Raw genomic sequence first — 19,566 nt, forward strand, 5'->3', positions numbered from 1 at the left:
TATATTTGAAAACAACGTTTAACCAATAACGTTATGCAACTGAATATATGTAAAAAATATATATATTTAAACGAAATAAAGTTCGTATATTTTAAATATATATAGTAGGTATATTAAGCTAGATAGACATGTATTCTAAATACTACAAATTTTATAATTTCCAAAATTATTCATCCTAAATAACAATAATTTTGTTATATTACAAATAATTTACCTAAATATCTCGTTTCTTTTAATTTTATACAATTTTTAATTTACTTTTAGATTATTTTTCGAGTAATACCTTGCAGCAGTTTATAGCAGCATTAACACGTATAATAAGCTATCGTTTATAAGCAATACAAGTGGATTTATTATATATCCCAGACAGAGATAAATCTGGAATGTGTGGTGTCTGCATCCTCCTTTCATAAGTGAGAGGTAAAACTATTGGCATTTTGTGTTTGACATAATTCGTTGGATATTTCAAGAAATATGACGTCGTCATTCCTGGTGCACACTGATACATGTAGGTGTCTGGTTTAAAGAAAATTAAAGGATGGAAGCTACCGGTGCGATCTTTATATTGACTGCGATGGATTTGTACTCCCTGTAAGTAATATGTTTATTATTAGGCAGATATAGTAGCTACAAGCGATGCTAGACCAAGATTCTTTGATTAGAAATAAATTAATGTAAGCCATTGGAATATTTACTTCAGGTTTGGACATTATTCAAACACATTCTAATAACTGTTAAAATAATAAATTATCTCATCTGGCTACATGTTATTTGAAAAAATCATACAATTAGTTTATTTGATCGGACAAATGCCTTTTCTTTAGATTATTTCGTTATTTGGATTTCAAATGAAACAATTTCTCGTTTTATTTTTCGTTTGATCAGATGTTTATTCAAAGAATTTCTCAAATACTTTCTAATTCTATCATTGCAGAATCGTTAACTGCGTCAGAAATGCAGATTTTCGTATAGTGTCGTACGCTCATACAAGTTCGGAACATATACTATTGAAGAGGAGTTCGTATTCTGCTGTTGAATCATGTAGACAGTATGATCGTGTTTCGTAAAGTTTACAATCACTGACAGTTTGTTACGCGAAAAGAAATACAGACAAAATTTCTCCTACATTTTATTGAGTTAAATTGTAAGAGAGTAGAATTACTGAATCACAAGTTACTTAATGCCTTTAAACTAGTTATTCCGAACTCGAAAATAGCTGGTTCGCAAATGGCTCAAGGAGATCGATCGAGTATTCTTGATCAAAGCTGCATCATAACAATCTACCATCGCTATGGCAGAGAGATAGCTCGACCCAACTGACTAACCATATCAACATTTCTAAGAAACGTAAGATAGAAGCAGAGAGTAACATAAACGCAATCATAAACGAACAAAAAGAATATTACTACTTCAAATAGATTCGCATTATTATATTCTATCGAAGACTCTATAGAAGGCATTGTAACGTCAACAAGACAAGACCCGCAAAAAGATTCTCTTCTTTACCAATCTTACTCGACGATGTTATCGATATACAAGGAATAATGAATACTCTCTCAAGTGTTGTAAATAAACAGAAATATAAACTAAAAGTTAAAAACAACGACGTAAGAATTTAATCCCGATGCTTATAGAAAATTAACAAAGTTAATTGAAGACCTAAATGAAATAAAACTTGAACTCCGGAAATATGATAATGGAGTAATTAATATTAGCAACATAGGCCACGGTACAAGAAAAGATCCACTATCCTTATTTTTTATCGACTTGAAACAAAAACCTAACAATCAAGCTGTATACAACATCAACCGATTAATGAATTCTGCAGTAAAAATTAAATTACTTCAGAAAGAAAGGCAGGTGGTTCGGTGTAAAAGGTGTCAAAAATATGGGCACGTACAGAGATAATTAATGCGTACAGAGATAAATAATTATCGCTTCGTTGAATGTGCAAACTCTCATCCTACAGCACAGTGCACGAAATCGGTAAAAGTTCCTGCAACACGCATTCGTTGTGAAAAAGAGCATTCTGGAAATTACAAGGAACTGTAGAAGAATAGGTTTCTTAAATTTGAAATTAAGAACACAACCAACCTAACACGTAATGTAAAGTAACTAATCCGTCGATCTTCTATGCTCAGGAACATTAAAACAAAGTAAAGCTATATGATAGCATTATACAAAATAGCACGTATAACTCAAAAAGCGATAAACTATATGAAATTAGCATCTTGTTGCCACTATTAAAAACGGTCGCAGACAAGTTAAGAAGCAACGTACCAAAATGGAACTCTTACGCATAGCTCTTTGGAACGGCAACAGTCCAGTTGAGTATAAAAACGAGCTGGAATTCTTCTTACATAATCAAGGAATAAAGGTAATGCTGATGTCTGAAACGCGTATTACCAGAAAAAAACACTTAAAAATAAATGAGTATAAAATATGTCACACACAACATTCGAGTAGCAGGGATCATGCTGGCACTGCAATTATTATAAAATCCACCGTGATTCGGTATAAACTTCCATCGCATTATACAAAACGAACTATCTTCGACCAACGAACGTGGCGATGAAAGATCGCATAGCCCAATTACCGTGTCAGCAGTCTACCGTCCATCCAAGTATACTATCTCCAAAGAAGATTCTGATAATTTCTTCGTTAGCTTCGATAATAAATTCATCGTGAGAGGGGAGTTCAATGCTAAGCGTACCCAATGGGGCAGCGGAATCATCACAAGTGGCAAGACTATGTTTAAAAGCGTCAAATCAAACAAACTAGATTATCTCAACACAAACGAACCAACATATTGGCCAACCGATACGAGTAAAGTGCCTGATCTATTCAATTATTTTATAATCAAGGACATATACAAAGATATACCCAAGTCAGCTCTTCTCTCGAACTCTTTTCAAATCACTCATCTGTTGTAGCAATTCATTCGACGATTATCGAAGACCGACCAAATTGTTTGCAACAAAGTTATAAATTGCCTTCAACCTATTAATGTCAAATGTCTCTCAAATGTCAAACGACATTTATACAGCTGTGGAACGTTTAAATAACAACATAATGAATGCGATCCGTTCTACTGAATCAGGAGTCCGGGAGCAAACACGAGTACCCGCATTTCATAAAGAGGAAAACGTAGAAACACGTAAGCTTAAAAGAATATGGCAAGGCAGTGAAAAATTTGAAGTTAGCGTAGGATGAACAAAGTAACGGAAAAATTGACAAAATTTCTTCGAAACTATAAAAATTAAAACTAAAAAAATCCCCCCCCCCCCTACCCCGCGGCAAACTCTAACTAATTACTCCGAAAAGCATCCAGTTCAAAAAAAAAAAAAAAAAAAAAAATCGTTCTCAAACTTTCTCTATCCAGTTTCATGTCCTTTTCCTTTTATTCTATTTTCAAAGATTTCTTCTTTGCTTTCGCGTAGACTTAGAAATACGCACACGTCCTATAGTTTCACGCAAATGCAAATGGATTCCGTCTCCTTTCAGATTTTACTTCCCCCGTTTTTATCTTTGTCTATTTATAATTTCATCCTTTTTCCCTAAATCCTATTTAAACTAAACAAGTTTTTCCTAAACTTAGACTTGTCCTCTCCATTGGAGAATATATGTCGGATTATAGCACAGTTGAGTTCATTGTTGTAGATAATTTTACGTCATTATTGCTAAAATTAATATAAAAATAAATCAATATAAAGGCAATCAGTTAAAATCACTAGTAAGTAGTATTGCAAATAAACACTTTAGAGTCGCACAATTTCATAAATACGTCAGAAATTAAGTGCTATAATTAAAGACTGTAATGAAGAATTGTGGTAGAACTCTGTTTATACCTATATACTCTATTTATTTAAATTCATAAGCAGTAGAGAAAACGAATTAATTTCTAGTATATGCATTTTAGTTATATGAACTGTTTGTTTCCTGTCACTTTCGTATAGATACAATTTTATTTGAAATTCTTCCTCGATCGAAGAACATTATAGAAACGATACCGACGACATTATCGATCAAGTTCTATATCTTACTGTATTTCTGGTTTTTAAATGTAATCATGATAAAATAAACAAGGAGTTAAACAGATTGTGAAAGACATTATAAAGAAGATAAAAAAAGCACCGAGCTGATTTAAAGAAAATATAATTAATTGCGAAATTTCTTCTTCGAAAAAATGAAACGCAAATAAAGCGAAAAAAGGAAATTTAGAGTATTACTTTAAATAGGTCATCAACTTCCTTCATACGCGTATTGTCGATCGTTGAAATATCATTTGAAAGTACGGTTAACTCACGATTTATTTTGCGTCGCACTGTATCTGCGACAATATCAGGTCGTGGACTATACGGAGTCTTTTGCATTCCCCACTCGTATGGTAACATCTACAAACAATATACACGTAAATACGTACAATACTTATACCTTAAACAATATCAAACGTATAGAATATAGAATGTAGCGTTTTAACCCTTAACGCTGCGACTTTTAATTGTGAATATCGACCGGCAACTCTAACTTATTCTCATCATACTTCGACTTGCAAGTTTTTAAGTGTCAGATTTTAAATGCTACAATGACATGTAAATAATAATATTAAAGCCATTAAAAGCAATCTTTATTCATCTCAGAAGTAATATAATTTTGATTACAATATTTATATTAATTATAATTGAGTAACGTGTGGAATTTTTTAAAACATTCATTGGGATGCAAGCCGGGTCTCACAGTAGAAACTGTTTGTCTTTTTACCGCATTACTTCATTTTCGTGAACAAACAAGACGCTTTTTCTTTTTCCCTTTCGGCATTAGTAAAACATAGTTGAAAGTACTGAATAGGCTCACATAAATTGTGTACCCGCGAACCAGGAGTTTTTGTACCAGTCGAAAATTTAAATTTGTTACGACCGTCCCCGGAAAGACGCGATCGCGAGGAAAAGACGTCAGCGAGAGGAGTAAATTCTCGCTACGATTCTGGTAATCGACGCTGCAAATTAATCGCTCCCCTCTTTTCGATTAAGATAACAGAGGTAGTTCAAATGAGTTTAACACTGAATTAACAGGGTTAATATAAACTTGTATATTTAACAATATTTAATGTTATAATGAGCACGTCACAAATTATTTAATGACAAATACAATTAATTTGTTACAATAATTCGACCCGACTTTATGATATTTCTCTATGTATTAGTTAGATTAAGCGACCTGTATTTTATTCGTTTGAACGTTCCGATGCATTCCGTTTGAATCCTCAAATGATACTGATTGTTCCTTCGATTTTTTCTTTGTCTTCTCTGGGAGACGACCCCCACTACGCTCGGATCACGCCACCGTTGCTGTGCCTATGACCACGAATGCCACCTTCTTTGTGCAGATGAAATAACAGACCGAAGGCGAATCGACGTTTCTAGAACTCGCTGCTTGATGACAACTATGCGCTTGTCGTTACATTGTATATATTTCACCGGTCCTATAAGACGATCTGTCTGCGACACTGCAGTACCACGAGCGGCGGTTAGGGACACAGCCTATGGTAAACCTCGTGGCGTAACAAAATTGTCGTGGAATATCTTTGTTAAAAATTTCCTGCCAATCAGAAGATTTTACGTTACAAATACTCTTAGTTAGATTCTCTTCCTGTGGTTCTTCATCGTCTGCACTTTCGCCACTCGATGAAAGTTTCCTTATTTTTCTTCTTCTTCCAGGAGCAAGAATATCACTATCACTGCTGTCACTATAATTGCTTCATAAGTCAACAGCTACATCATTATAGATGCGAAAATCAAAATTGTCATCGTCACTATATTTTCCTCACAAAGATGATTCATTTTTCTTCTCGACATAATTAAATTAGATGAATTTAAAATAAAACAGGTTCAGATCTGACTGCCTTTATCGATCGCTTGTAACTGACTGAGGAGTATTATTTTTTATTTGTAAACAATTACCGATAACGATCGAAAAATACATTTGGAGTAGAGCGCCGCATATCGGTGATACTTGAAAGGCACTCTTGGAGCGTTAAGTGTTAGCAAAATGTATGAGAGGAATTTGCTATATCAACATAGAATAATTTCTTTCATTGCTATATTTACAAACGAGGGAAACAAAGCAAAGCTTAAAATATTCTACTTTTGAAAATGTAATTCTTTATTGCAATTATTACATAACACTTTTAAGTGTTTCTTTTTCTGAACAGAATAAATCATCGTTCATATTGCACATAATCATGTTATAATAAACATTCGTTAAATTAATAAAACGGTAACAGACAGTTGGACATTTAGAAATGACATCAGGTATCATCCCGCAGAGATTAATAAGTCAGAGGTGCAAAATAGCTCTCGTTTCATGCGCTTTAACTAAAAAGGTTGGAAACAAGCTTACCGAGAATTTCGATAACGTTTCGTTTCTGTAATTCTGGAAATAACCAATGCTTCCACCTTCGTATAAGGAAAGACCCAACTTTGTCGGAGGATAAGCACCCATAAAAGCAGGCATTAGCGAAGGTGGGTAAAACATGGCCTGAGTTTCCGACATTTTCTTGTTACTCAACACCATCCCGAATTGTTTATCGTTTGCCGTAATTGAAGGAAAATTTTACATTTTATACCTTAACATATTTCTTGAGAAGGTTATCAGTCCGGTTATGTTTATCATGAACAAATGAACGAACGTGTCCAGCTTTTTGTATAATCAAGTAAGTAAGTATGTATTAAGGAAATGAAAAATAATCAAAAGATATTTAACTAGACCATTTCTTTCGCTTAATTAAAATATATTTAAATAAGCGAGAAATCTTTTACTTGCTATCAAATCTAACGTAAGTGCAAGTGTTATTTTATAATATTACTTTAATTCCATAAATAAGAAATCTGAAGTTGTTACAACTACATAAATATTCATACCCGATATTCAATTACGAAACTTACTGCAATTTGATATAATATAGTTGTATCTAATAGATAGAAGGAAATGTAATTGGATTTTTTTCATGTTTATGTAAATTAAATATACTTTTCTTATTGCCAACGTATGACATTTTTATCCATGTTTCTATAATGCATGTAATTATAAAATATAACTTTATTAATTAATTATTTTCTTAAATAATTCACTTAGATTTAGAGAAAGATTTTAAGTTCAATATAAATCTATGGATCTGAATACAAAAATTTATTATAAATGTACTTCGCTGTTTTGTCTACTGTTAATATATGCCGAAGAATTAAGCTAGATTAAACAAGATTGATATCGTATTTATCGCAATCAGTCTTGACGAACTTGTGTAGTTATTATGTACAATAAAAGCTCTATAATGATTGTTTGATTCTTAATGCCAGACTTAACCAGAAAAATAAGCTGTTAATTATATAGTACGAACAATTACCAACTCATATCATTTGAAGTCCTTCATTAGATTAATTCGATGACATTCTTAGACATCACTGCCATGTCACGTGGTGCGGCAGTTCCGGCCACAATGTATTTCGTTTTATCTCATGTCAGTAATGTCGCATTATGACGCAGGATATTTTTCTTTACTTTTTATGTTGTCGGGTGGGATAATTCACTGCAATAATTTAACGGTAAAAATATAATGGCAGAAATATATTTTATAATAAAGAAATACATATTAATATGCATATAGTAACTATTCTTCACCGGTCTCCTCAATTTTCGAGCGAAGAATGTGCAGCTAATTATCCATGTGTCCTCTGGTTCGAGGACAATATATATATATATATAAGCAATTAACATAAAATCTTTTGTGTCAATCATACCAATTTCAAGAATTCCGTCTCTCCTAGTCACTTACCTCAGTTTACCTTGACTGACTCTTCTCACGAAATAGAGTATAGCTTTTATTTATAACTTTCCCTGTAAAACTTTTATAAACCGCATTTCACACACACATACACACACATATTACGTATAATATAAATATATTCAGAAATAAACCAAAATATTGAATCTAATATAATTTTACCCCGAACTGAAGCTATAATTGTAGAAAACAGATATACAAAATTTTGAAATCAAAACACGGATAATTGTTGCTAATAATTGTTATAATTGTTACTGAGAACTTCTGATCGTATCAAGATTTGTAGGATAGTAATAAATTAATGGAATTTAATTATTTTATAACACTGTTTAGCTCAGTATTGCTGATTTACAATCTACTGATATTTGCAGATATTGAAATCGTTGCGTTTTCAAATTTGATTATTTTTTTAATGTGGATGTAATTGCAATATATCACGAATTTCATGATACATAACATATTTAGTCTATAAATAATACACGATCATTTAATACTAACTTGTTCTATGGCACGGTATTTGATAGATTGCCATAAATACCTGTCATAATCAATTATACTCATTGATAAGAGTAACGTATTTGAAAGATCCAGGTGAAAGGAGATATTACGAAAATAATCTGAGACACTGTAGCCATAGTGTCACGTTTCTGGTAACGTTTTCAGGCTTTTTAATTGTATAACCTGTTTTTAAAAAATTAGGTAGCTTTCAAAATGCCACATTTTTATTAAAGTTATTAAATTTAGATTTAGTTAGACAATATTTATATTTTACAGTAGAAGCTGTCTGTTATATTTATCATCTCATAATCTGTTTAGTTTTTTTCAAAACGGTGCTTCCTAGTTAAAAAAAGATTGACCTATCTATATTTATATAATTGCTATAATGGACATATCACATGAGAGTATTACGCGCGACTGTAAATAGTTTTATCTTTATTAAATGGTGAATTTTTAAATATCTTAACTAATCTTTATCTTTTTAGCTCCTACTAATCTTTATAGCTGTCATCGTTGATCTTAGAATTTACTCGCTGAACACCAAAGATTTTGCCGAGTATCTTAGCAGGTGATATATCAGGCACGCGATAAAGAATAAATTGTATCAGCGGCATAATGCCATGGCTATATTATCTCAGATTTTTCACCAAATTTTTTATAGATATAAGATATAACAAAAGACATCAAGCAATAAAGCTGTAAACTGTGTTTAAGTCAATAGCTACTTAAATAATAGAGGTAAGCGGCTAAAACTTTGTCGAAATGCTTTTCCTAGGAAGCTCTTTCGATTGATGTATTACAAGTTAAATTTGGTATAGCAGCACTTTTATTATGCTTATTCAGCCGAGCTCTTTGCATGGTTCGCACTTTTAAGCAGGGTATCCCAGTATTGACGGTACAAACAAGGTAAGCGCTTCTACACGAAACGATAAGTCGAAAATGCAAAATAAATTTTTCGTTCCAAGTTTCGTTTCTGAGACTATCGAGTTTGAAGATTTTTCAAATATGTAGTATCTTAATGGGTCTTAGAGGAAAGGACAAGTAATGATGTTTTGATTTAATTAATAATATTCGAAGCAACGAAATAATTACAATGCTGTCGTACGTCTTATTTTCAGACGCGGCTTTCGACTTCCCGATTCACACTCTTCGGCTTCTACACTCGCTCGCTCTCGCTTCTCAATTCACACTCTGCACACCTTTTGCATCCGTTCTCTCCGGCTTCTCAACTAATACTGTCTAATACTATTTAACTAATACTATTTAACGTCTCTTTGTCTTTTCCCGCCGTTCGAGACACGTGTCCCGAAACGCCCGTGGCCAGGGTCACGCGGGCCCTTTCCACGAAACTATCCACTTAAAAAGGATCGACGACACATTGATGTACCCGACGATGCCGCGGCTCTCGCGACATTGTTTACGATTCGGCAGATATCTTAGGCCTTTTGTCCACGATACTACAAATATATTTAAACTTAACTGATTCCAGACTGGATAGGAGCGAATAATCGACAAGAGATTATTATGCGTGTAACAATAAGTCGAAATTGTCTCTGAAGAGATGTGAAATTCGAAAATTGATAATGACTTTTAAAATAAGCCCTTAAATGGAAAAATTGTATTGTATATTTTTCACTTAGATTCTTTATCTTTCAACCTTCTGTTGGTTGTATATTCATACCCAATCAGTAATTGGCCGTGTTCACATGTGCCGAACAAATTTTCAAATTTGATTTTCTCGAAAACGGAGCATGAAGCAAAATTAATTTGTTTTATGTTTGCAACTCGTTTCTCTCGTGTAAAATCACCTCCACATCATTTGTACCATCAGTACGGCGACTTTCTATACAATCATACCCATAATATTTTTTATTCGGTATAAACTGTTTTGCTACGTGATGCTTTTTTTATTTTTTAAATTATTTTTCTACGTGCCGTTCACTCTTACCTTCTTTGATTTGTATGCACCTACGTACCCAATGTCTTTCTCTATTTGTATTATGTTCGTTATTACGAAGAAATTTTCCATTATTATACATATTATTATATTACTATACATTACTGCAGTATCGTGAGGAAAAAACCTGGTTAGAAACTGACCAAAACAATGTCGCCTGTCTTTCGGTCGTTAGTTTACATAGAAAAAAGGTGATTAAAGTCACCTAATTCTTTCGGAGCGTTAACAGGACGGTTTGAATCTAAAAAAGTCGTTGGCCGAGAAGCGTTGGACGATTGATCGTGAAGGAGAGTGAGTCGAGAGTTCAGAGTTAATCGAGGAGTCGAAGAGTAGAGTGGTTAGCGTTGTCGAGTTGCGAGAGATGTTAGCGTTGTTGAGAGTTGCGTGAGTTACTAGCGTAGCTGAGAGATTGAGTTGTTGACGTTGTCCAGTTGCGAGAGTGATCGAATTAGAGTAAGACTGTTACATTTAGTTCCATATTAAACAATCATCGTTCTCTGTCTCATTAATATTTGTATAACTAATTTATTGTAAATAAATTAAAAATAATAAATAATATCAAAAAAATTGTATACCTAAATTTTCCGCGATACTACATTACTATACATTTTATATTGCTATACATAAACATTTCTTCAATATTATCTTCTTTTTATAATACGTACGTTGCTAATTTTATATCGATATCGATATCTTTATTGTGCAAGTGGTATGTGCATCCGTACAGATCGTTATTGATCTACTGTATTGTTAAATGAACGACAGTTTTAATTCTTTCGAGATGAATATTTCTTTTAACAATGAAAATTATAATATGATTGTATGGGTTATAACACATTGAAATTTGAAAAAATAAAAATCAAACAGAATTTTTAAAATAGGACGTGTATGGTTCTACTTATAACAAGATTCTATATTCTACTGATTCTCAGTGATGCTAAGAAAATTCTAACAATTTAACAGGCTCCCGAAAGTTATACGCACATGTGGACAATTAGTATTATTTCATGTACATTTACCTCTGCAACTATCCAATTCTTCCCTCGAAGCGTAATCATACGTTGCTTCACTTGAGATACGGAAGCATTTTTAATCTCCAGATCGTTAAGCATGTAGATATTAAGTTGTCAGATTGCGATGACTTATCCCTCCTCTTCCATTTATTTGGACCGTCGATTGTCTACAGTTATAAGTTATAAATTTTATTGCGTCTGTGATAAATTGGTAGTATCCTTCGCTCAATCGAGTCTACCACCGCTCTTCAACTATTATATAAAAACAGACTAATAACTTTCCTTACACGTCATTTTAAGAATTGCTTCTATATCATAGAAATTCTACATCAAAAATGACTCGTATAAAAGTATACGTAGAAATATTTTTCTTCCTAACTCTGATCGTGCAGTCAACAAAAGCAAATTATGAGTTGGAGCTACTTCAAATTGTGAGTACTTAAACACATTTTTTGGATAAAATTCAATTACGGGAGATTTAGTAAAATAAGTTTAACATAATAACATCTAATCACGGGAATTGCGTTTTAACACTGTTAAATTTTACTTACAAATTTTTTATTCTAAGAATTCCAATCTCAATGTAACTTATCAACCATGCATTTACGTTATACATGTAGTGTATCTGTTCTAAATGTCTACACATACTTATTTTTGTCAGTATAAAGCATGCGAAAAAATATTTCGGACGAATGTTGTTTTATTTCGTGCGGGAAGCTGAATAATTTTTTCAAGTGGAACTATACAATTTTTATACTCCATTCGATGAATTTTTAACTCCTACAAAAATGTATTTAGGTACTTAAAGTCGAAAAATGATTGCTTTAAAAGATTTAAGCGTTTAAAGATAAAAGCAACTGTGTTGTTCTTCTTTGTTTTTTATACAACAAGTTTTATAAGATCAAAGTTAAAATAAAATAGCTCTCAAACTGCCCATTTTTCGGCCCAACAACTTTAATAGCTTTTTTTCTAGAGAATTAAAAAGTGCATCGAATGGTGTATACAAAAATATGTAGTCTCATTTTAAAAAGTTACTTTGGAAATAAGAATACAAAAAAGATCAGAATATTCTATTACGCTTTCCCTATGAAGTCAAACAAGTTTCGTCTTTCAACTTTCATCTGAAACATTTTTTAATTTTTTCACATTTCTGATACTTGTAAAAAGTACACATTTAAAACGGACATACCGTACATATACGTGATTTACATAGTAATATAAGGAAATCTTGAACTGTTTGATATACTTTGAAATGATTTTCCTTTGCATTATGATTTCTTTCTGATGAGCTTTCAAAGAAACTCGTTTGCATTTATTGCGCTCGTGTTTCTATTGAAACATCTACATCGTGTTAATCTTAAATTGTTTAATTAATTGCGCTATACAATATAATATAATTGTAATTTTTATATCGACTTGGGGTTAGTAGGAAGATATCTCAATTCGATGGGTATTATCTTTTATAGTTTTTTTGTGTGCGTTTGCTGATTTCTCCGAAACAAATTAACGAATCGAGATGATTCCTCTTGCACCTCGTAGGATATATTCTCCCGTTGAACCCATTACAATTATCAATTAATATTGTGAATCAACATTTGCTATGTCGGATGAAATATGCTTGATACGTATAAACAAGTATTATCTTTAGGAAATATAAATGGTTTAATTCATAAAGTTCAATCCTTTCACTTACATCCAATGAGTTTCCGTGTCCTCTCTCTTCTCCTCTCCCCCTCTCTTTACTATCAAACATAATACAGCAAACGGTTACATATTTTTAATAAGAGTGAAAATTAATATATAAAAATACTTCATGCTAATACATTTAGTACTCGTTTCAATAATCCTTTTTAACAATTTTTAGGTATTTAGACATGGCGATCGAACACCAAATAAAGAAGAATTATATCCTACATTAGACTATAATCCTATTTACGAATCGCTTGGTTACGGTCAATTAACTGAGGTAAGTACACGTTATGTCTTAATGATATATAAAATGACTTTAAAATAAAATATAGTAATAATAATGGACTTTTCACGTACAATCGTGCCGAACAATTCTTTCCTCTACACATTTTTATCGTGCTATCGAAATAAACACGAATACTTTGAAGAAAGTGCAAAATTAATATTCCACTGTATTATTTTATTGTCTTGCATATCTAATCTAAAGCAAAGCTTAGATATCGAAGAGATTTGTGATAAGATTCAAAGGATTACAAAATATTATTAAACGTAACGAAGACAGACGGTTTTTTAATTGATCGTACGTCTCATAACTACATCGGTAGCAATTTACTTGGAGATATTTATACAACTTAGAGTCTCCGTTCAAGAACAGAAAGTCCTTTAATCGTTATATTTCTTATTAACTCACATTACTTCGCATTTCTTTAAATAAATTGCAAGGATTAGAAGTAAAATTAGCCTTAGTAAGAAAGGCCTACGATATAATATATTTTTATTTTGTTTGTTTTCATCTAGGTTGGGAAACTAAGAGAATTTCGTCTTGGCGCAATGTTGAGAAGACGATATAGTACATTTCTGGGTGGCAGTCATAAGTATGGAAGCGTTTTCGCCTACAGTTCGGACATTGAGCGAACAAAAATGTCTCTGCAGTTAGTCTTGGCCGGTCTGTATCCTCCTACACTGAACGAGGAAGGCCGAATACTGTTATCTCCAATAGCAGCGAATTACTTGCCGTTGATTGTAGACAATCTACTGTTCCCAATAAGGTGTCAAGCGTAAGTATATAAATCAATTTAAACATATCGTTATTCTCGTTCTTTTGCCTATCAGAATGTAGGATTACACATTGATTTATTATAATACCTATGGAGAAATAATATTACAACGAACAGAAAAACAATGTGACAAAATGTTATACATATAACTGACATAAAGGGATGCGTATTATGACTCTTTGGTTGGCGAAGGGACGGAGGAAATTGCAAGGTCATTTCTATCTTTCTAAATAGAAAGTCATCGAATGTGGCAGATTTGTGATTTTAATAAAATTGAAGTCTCATGTTTAATTACATCTTTGCTGTATATCAAAATTTTTGTCTACATTAGCCATAAAGAAATTTCGTTAGCAGGGGATAGATTTCATGTATGATTTTCTTTCTAAAATTAACATTATTAATGTTATATTATATTCTTTAAAATGTAGGTACTATGAAAGAAGTCGTTTTTCATAAAAACAATAATTGAAATGCCAGTAACCAATTGGTTTTATTTATAATACTTTCTTTTATTGCCAAAAACTGGCACTTAATTTTGATTTTATAAAACTAGGTAATTATAAAATACTTGAAGTTATTCAGAAAGTTGTAGAATTTAATATCTAATGTTATTAAACAAACGATAGAAATTGGATACAGAATAAATAGACTAGTTGTAGTCTAAATAATAGAATAATTACTTAATTTCTTAATAACTAAGTTCCCTTCTTAAATATCTTAGACATCGTGTATCAGTCTTAGAATGAATATCATATGAATATATATATATTTTTTGTTTTATTTGAATATTTTGTATGGGGAACAAATAACAAATTGTAATGTGACTTTCAGATTTCAGATGCAGCTATTATTATGTATCCAATAATTATTATGTTTCCAATAAATTTTTCATTTGATTATAATTATAGTATAAAAGACATTTGTTTCAGGTTCCGCGATGAATATCGTAAAACGAAAAATTCACCTTTGATTCAGAAGAAAATATCGCAGAACAAAAAACTTTTTGAGTATCTTGCAATGCACACTGGTTTAAACATGACATCAGATCCGATTTCCTCAATTTATTTACTACACATCTTCTTCACGACACAGGTATGCCTTAACTTCAGTTTAAAATTTTGATTTATTCCTTTATTTTATTTTCAGTTTCATGATTTTGCAATTACATATTACTCACATAAATGTTTATATGAACATTTTTCCTAATTATTTCGATCACAATATTTTTACACCATGACGCAAAAATTATACGCATTCATAACTTCACCGATATGAAAATACACATACAGAGCGTAAATAAAATAGGCAACTAAAACCGTGTAATGTTCATCCTATAGGCTATGTTATTATATATGAACTATAAAAGTATTATAGTATATTAATACATTAGCAATAATATATTAATCGTAATAAATTATAATATCTGGAAATTCGAAGGTTCCATTTTCTAATTACAAATGCTATTCTTTTTTTTTTTTATAATGAAAAACTACAACAATACATAATTCTCACATAAAAACAGTTTTTACATTTTATTCTGCAGTAATATTAGTGTTACCTTGATGATCTGGTGAATTTTAGATGTCCTTACAGAATACAATTTAATTTTCTAATATTTCCACATTAATGATAATAATAAATCAACGGTCTTGATTAGTCCGATAAATAAAAGTTCAATGAATTTGAAATTTACCTTCTATTCTAAATAAAATACAGATATTTTTAGAACAAAAGCTTTGATAGTTCACAAAACACTTTGGTTCCGAAGTAAATCGGAATGTAACGATGTCATTCGGCATATTATTTCTAGTTTATTAATAATTAGATAATATGAAAAACGTTAGAAAATTAAGTACGTTAGGAATAGAAACTTTGAATACTTTTAAAGCAAATTTTGAAGTGCCTCGAATACTCAATTTGGGGTGAAACAGATGGTAGAAGATTTAAGGGCTGCTTCTACGAATCAAAATATGACGAAACCGAAGGGGAAAAAGAATTGCGTTTCAGTCTTTCTTTGTCTGTAATGTTCGACGAACTTTTGTAGAGGCAGGAATGCAAAAGTTCGAGGGAGGGTTTGTGCAGTGATTCCGTAATCCAGCAAGAAACGAAGACTATAATATTCGATATCGTAAATGATCTTACATATTGTAACGAAATTCGCAGATTAAATATCAAACTTAGCTACTCGCAGAAAAGAATCTGAAAAATTTATTTTGTTCTAGTAGAAAATTACATTTTACCATAACAACACATATAATTTTACTGCATAATACAATCTGTTAATTATCTTCGTATGGCACCTTTCATTCAATTTTGTATAAAATAATTATCACGCAGTATAAATATACAATAGAATTCATTGCATTTTGGTAATTAAAATTTTATTGTCGTACGAATGACAACGAACAGGTTCCGATTACTGAAAATTTTTGAATTACAGAAAAGTATGAACATTACCCTCCCCAAATGGGCAACCGAAGATGTACAAAAGAAAATGATACCATTTGTAAAATTGGAGTATGATATTCAATCTTATAACACGTTACTGAAACGACTGAATGGAGGTTTTCTTCTAAAGGAATTCATTAAAAACATGGATACGAAGAAAGATATAAGGTCTCCGAAGATTTATGTATATAGCGGGCATGAAGTAAACATTGCAGCTTTTGCCAGAGCACACAATTTAATTAAACCTGAAATACCCAGTTTTGGATCTGCAATTATGGTTGAAACATTACGAAACAGCATTGGTCAAAAATTTGTTAAGGTACGTTTTGTTAAACTATATAAAATAAAAGTTTGCTTGAAATGTGTTGAAATTAACTGTACGTGGTGACAAAGAAATAGATGGTCAACTTTGGTACCGTATTCTACTGTTCCTAGGGATAAGAGAAGATCACGTAAATATAACTATGAAAACACTTTTGGAAATGGCGTGTGGATTTGCATTCATCCATATAGATGTTGGTTATGAAAATTGACTGTAACGTCTTGACCGCGTCTGCGAAGAGTGTACTTCGAAATACGAGGTTCAAATTCATTCTTATAGGTACATATCATTGACAAAACAGTTTCTCCCTATACGTGTTACAGTCGTTCAGTTTCACTTTCCGAGATATTCGCAAAAAGCTTTAGTTCAATTTATGTTACGATTACAGCTTATTCTGTTATAGACAGTCGCTTCAGGACCTCCTCATTTTTATATAAACCAACTCGTCTCATTTTAAATAATTCTTTTCAATTCACCCAAGCGAGAAGAATCAATGGGTTAGATAATTATTCAGCCGTCGCGCTATGAAGCTACTGTGAAATAAGTTAAGGTATTAAACAATAAGACAGATACAATTCGTATTAAGCTTCGTGTTATATTACCGTTATTCGAAATTGGAAACACTTCAATCATGACATTGAAAACAGAGACTATTCGATGATCAAAATCACACCGTCGCCGAAACAGAAACTTTTGCTAATATCTTCGAAACAAAAGCCAAGCGAATGTAACATGTATAAGGAAAGAATCTTCAGAATGTTCACAACATGTTAACAACATATTTAAAGACCGTTTACATTATAATTATCGCTGAATCTGATAAGGATATGTGATATTCTCTCACAAAATTTTCCGTATTGTGTCACGAAAAACACTTTGCATGAAAACTAATGCTGTCAGTTTTCTACTGAGTTTTGGGTTCTCTTCGACGCGTTGAAGTATCTGATCTCCAACTTTAGTTGTTCGAACATGTCTGTTTCGCCTTTGGTTAATTGTATCAGGCGAAAAAGATGCATTTTTCCCTAAGCCTATGATACACTAAAGCAAAAGTATTTGTAACCGAACATTGTCTCTAAGAAAAAATCTGCCGATGGAGATGTTGAAATTCTCTGACGTTCCCGTTAGCTCATCCATATGCAAACTGGATATCTGCCCACTCGATAACAGGATAAATCATTCCGATAGTACTTGTCTCTTCACTATGACACGCTTGGATACCCACTGATTTACCATAAAACACGCTGCCTTCGATATCAACGTAAAAGAGCTTGCCCTAATACATTTACTTCTAGCGAAAGAATATTTGAAATTTTACCTCTGACAATTACTCTAGCGTGTATATCTCGGAAAGGAAGAATTTTTGAACTATTGTTTATACAACCTTTTCTTATCTTTAGGAACAGTGGAATACCGTATCAAAATTTGGCCACCTACTTCCTTGTCATCCACTATACAACGTTATGCGCTGTTCGAGTTCCAATCTTTGTTCTTAAATAATGTTTGCCGTGTACGGTTCATGTAAAATCTAATCTTATAAATTTTGTTGACAGATATTACACTGGAGTGGCGTTACGGAAGAATTGATCACTTATACGATTCCTAAATGTGGTGAAATATGTCCATATGAGCAGTACGTAAGACTTATGCAACAAGTTATCCCTTCAAAAGAAGAATCAGATTGCTTATGGAACAGTGTATCGAAGGAAATGTTACGTCAGTATTACGCAGGACAATTGGATTTACCTAAAATATAAAAATATGTTTTGAATTTCGAAATTCCAACTTGAAAAGACATTTATGAAAGCCTTTATACCAAAATAAGCGCTTATTCCACGCCTGCTACTTCGAACCAAATTACTTTGTTACAAGCCAATATCTGGTATATCTTCGTAAGTGTAATGGAACGCATCGGGCTTTTTTAACGTAAATGCCTGATGGCTTGCCTGGAGATATATCGTGTAACATCTTTTACTATTTACTGTTTACTATCTACAATCTACATTGATTCAATAAGTTTGATTCAAGATAAAGATAATTTACCAATAATTTATCAAGTATTTAGAAAATCCTATAGTAAAGAAATTACTTATTAGTCTAATCTCCGTTCTGCATAAATATTGGTGGCTGGGTAATCCTGGCTAGCCGAAGCGTTGACAAAGAAAAAAGGAGAAAAGAAGTTGATACTCATATATATTTTTATTATCTTATTACTGTTATTAAAATCAATTAATTTACTTATGTTTTATGTATATATAAGACAGTTAGGTGACAAGTAATTATATTTATAGTTTATTTATTTATATCCTCTCTCTTTCCCCCTCTCCCATTTCTTATTATTTTGTGTTTATTTATTTAGCAATAATAAATAATTAAATTTCTTTCAATGATATTGTGCGGAAAGTTATATCGTATTGCGCTACACAAGTACAGTTGATACTTTATTGTATGTGTCATATAACATAATGTTCTGTTAATGTATACTATTTATTTTTATCTATGATCTTATGAGCTTTCATGAGCTTTGTCGTACTAGATTAAACCATATCGTGCAACGAGGTGCACAAGACTCCGCACCTGTTCGACGTGCAAATTGTTTCCGATCAATTAATAAATATTGTTATCTTAGCGAATGTCTTATTTTGCTTCCGCAGTATTACAACTTGTCCCCTTCCACTCGATAACGCTGAACATTTAAATGAATTTAAGATAACGAAAGACGCACTATACATTGATCTCGATAT

General features: G+C 32.0%; 1 protein-coding gene and 1 long non-coding RNA gene across 4 annotated transcripts; one reads left to right on the forward strand and one right to left on the reverse strand.

Moving 5' to 3' along the window:
• Window positions 1–133: 133 nt before the first annotated feature.
• LOC126926105 (uncharacterized) lies at window positions 134–5,894 on the reverse strand. Of its 3 annotated transcripts, none has more exons than XR_007714263.1 (3): window positions 5,218–5,894; window positions 4,307–4,394; window positions 134–589 (listed from the first exon to the last, which is right to left on the reverse strand). It is a non-coding gene; the product is annotated as an uncharacterized LOC126926105 (long non-coding RNA). The 3 variants fall into 3 exon arrangements; XR_007714264.1 differs by lacking the exons at window positions 4,307–4,394; window positions 5,218–5,894 and adding exons at window positions 1,920–1,996; window positions 2,281–3,911; XR_007714265.1 differs by lacking the exons at window positions 4,307–4,394; window positions 5,218–5,894 and adding exons at window positions 1,920–1,996; window positions 2,095–3,911.
• Window positions 5,895–10,583: 4,689 nt separating this feature from the next.
• On the forward strand, window positions 10,584–19,450 carry LOC126926081 (venom acid phosphatase Acph-1-like). The gene is made up of 6 exons (XM_050742196.1): window positions 10,584–11,739; window positions 13,173–13,274; window positions 13,796–14,055; window positions 14,985–15,147; window positions 16,496–16,822; window positions 18,376–19,450. The coding sequence occupies exons 1-6, from the start codon at window positions 11,644–11,646 to the stop codon at window positions 18,577–18,579; spliced, it is 1,152 nt and encodes a 383-aa protein (XP_050598153.1). The 5' UTR covers window positions 10,584–11,643; the 3' UTR covers window positions 18,580–19,450.
• The last annotated feature ends 116 nt before the right edge of the window (window positions 19,451–19,566 follow it).

This window comes from Bombus affinis, chromosome 17 (genome assembly GCF_024516045.1).
Source record: "Bombus affinis isolate iyBomAffi1 chromosome 17, iyBomAffi1.2, whole genome shotgun sequence".
Taxonomy (NCBI): domain Eukaryota; kingdom Metazoa; phylum Arthropoda; class Insecta; order Hymenoptera; family Apidae; genus Bombus; species Bombus affinis.

Coding starts and splice junctions, on each gene's coding strand:
- LOC126926081 (XM_050742196.1), top strand. CDS start 11,644: ATGACTCGTATAAAAGTATACGTAGAAATATTTTTCTTCCTAACTCTG. Junction 14,056..14,984: donor TTCCCAATAAGGTGTCAAGC/GTAAGTATATAA, acceptor CATTTGTTTCAG/GTTCCGCGATGAATATCGTA. Junction 15,148..16,495: donor ACATCTTCTTCACGACACAG/GTATGCCTTAAC, acceptor TTTGAATTACAG/AAAAGTATGAACATTACCCT.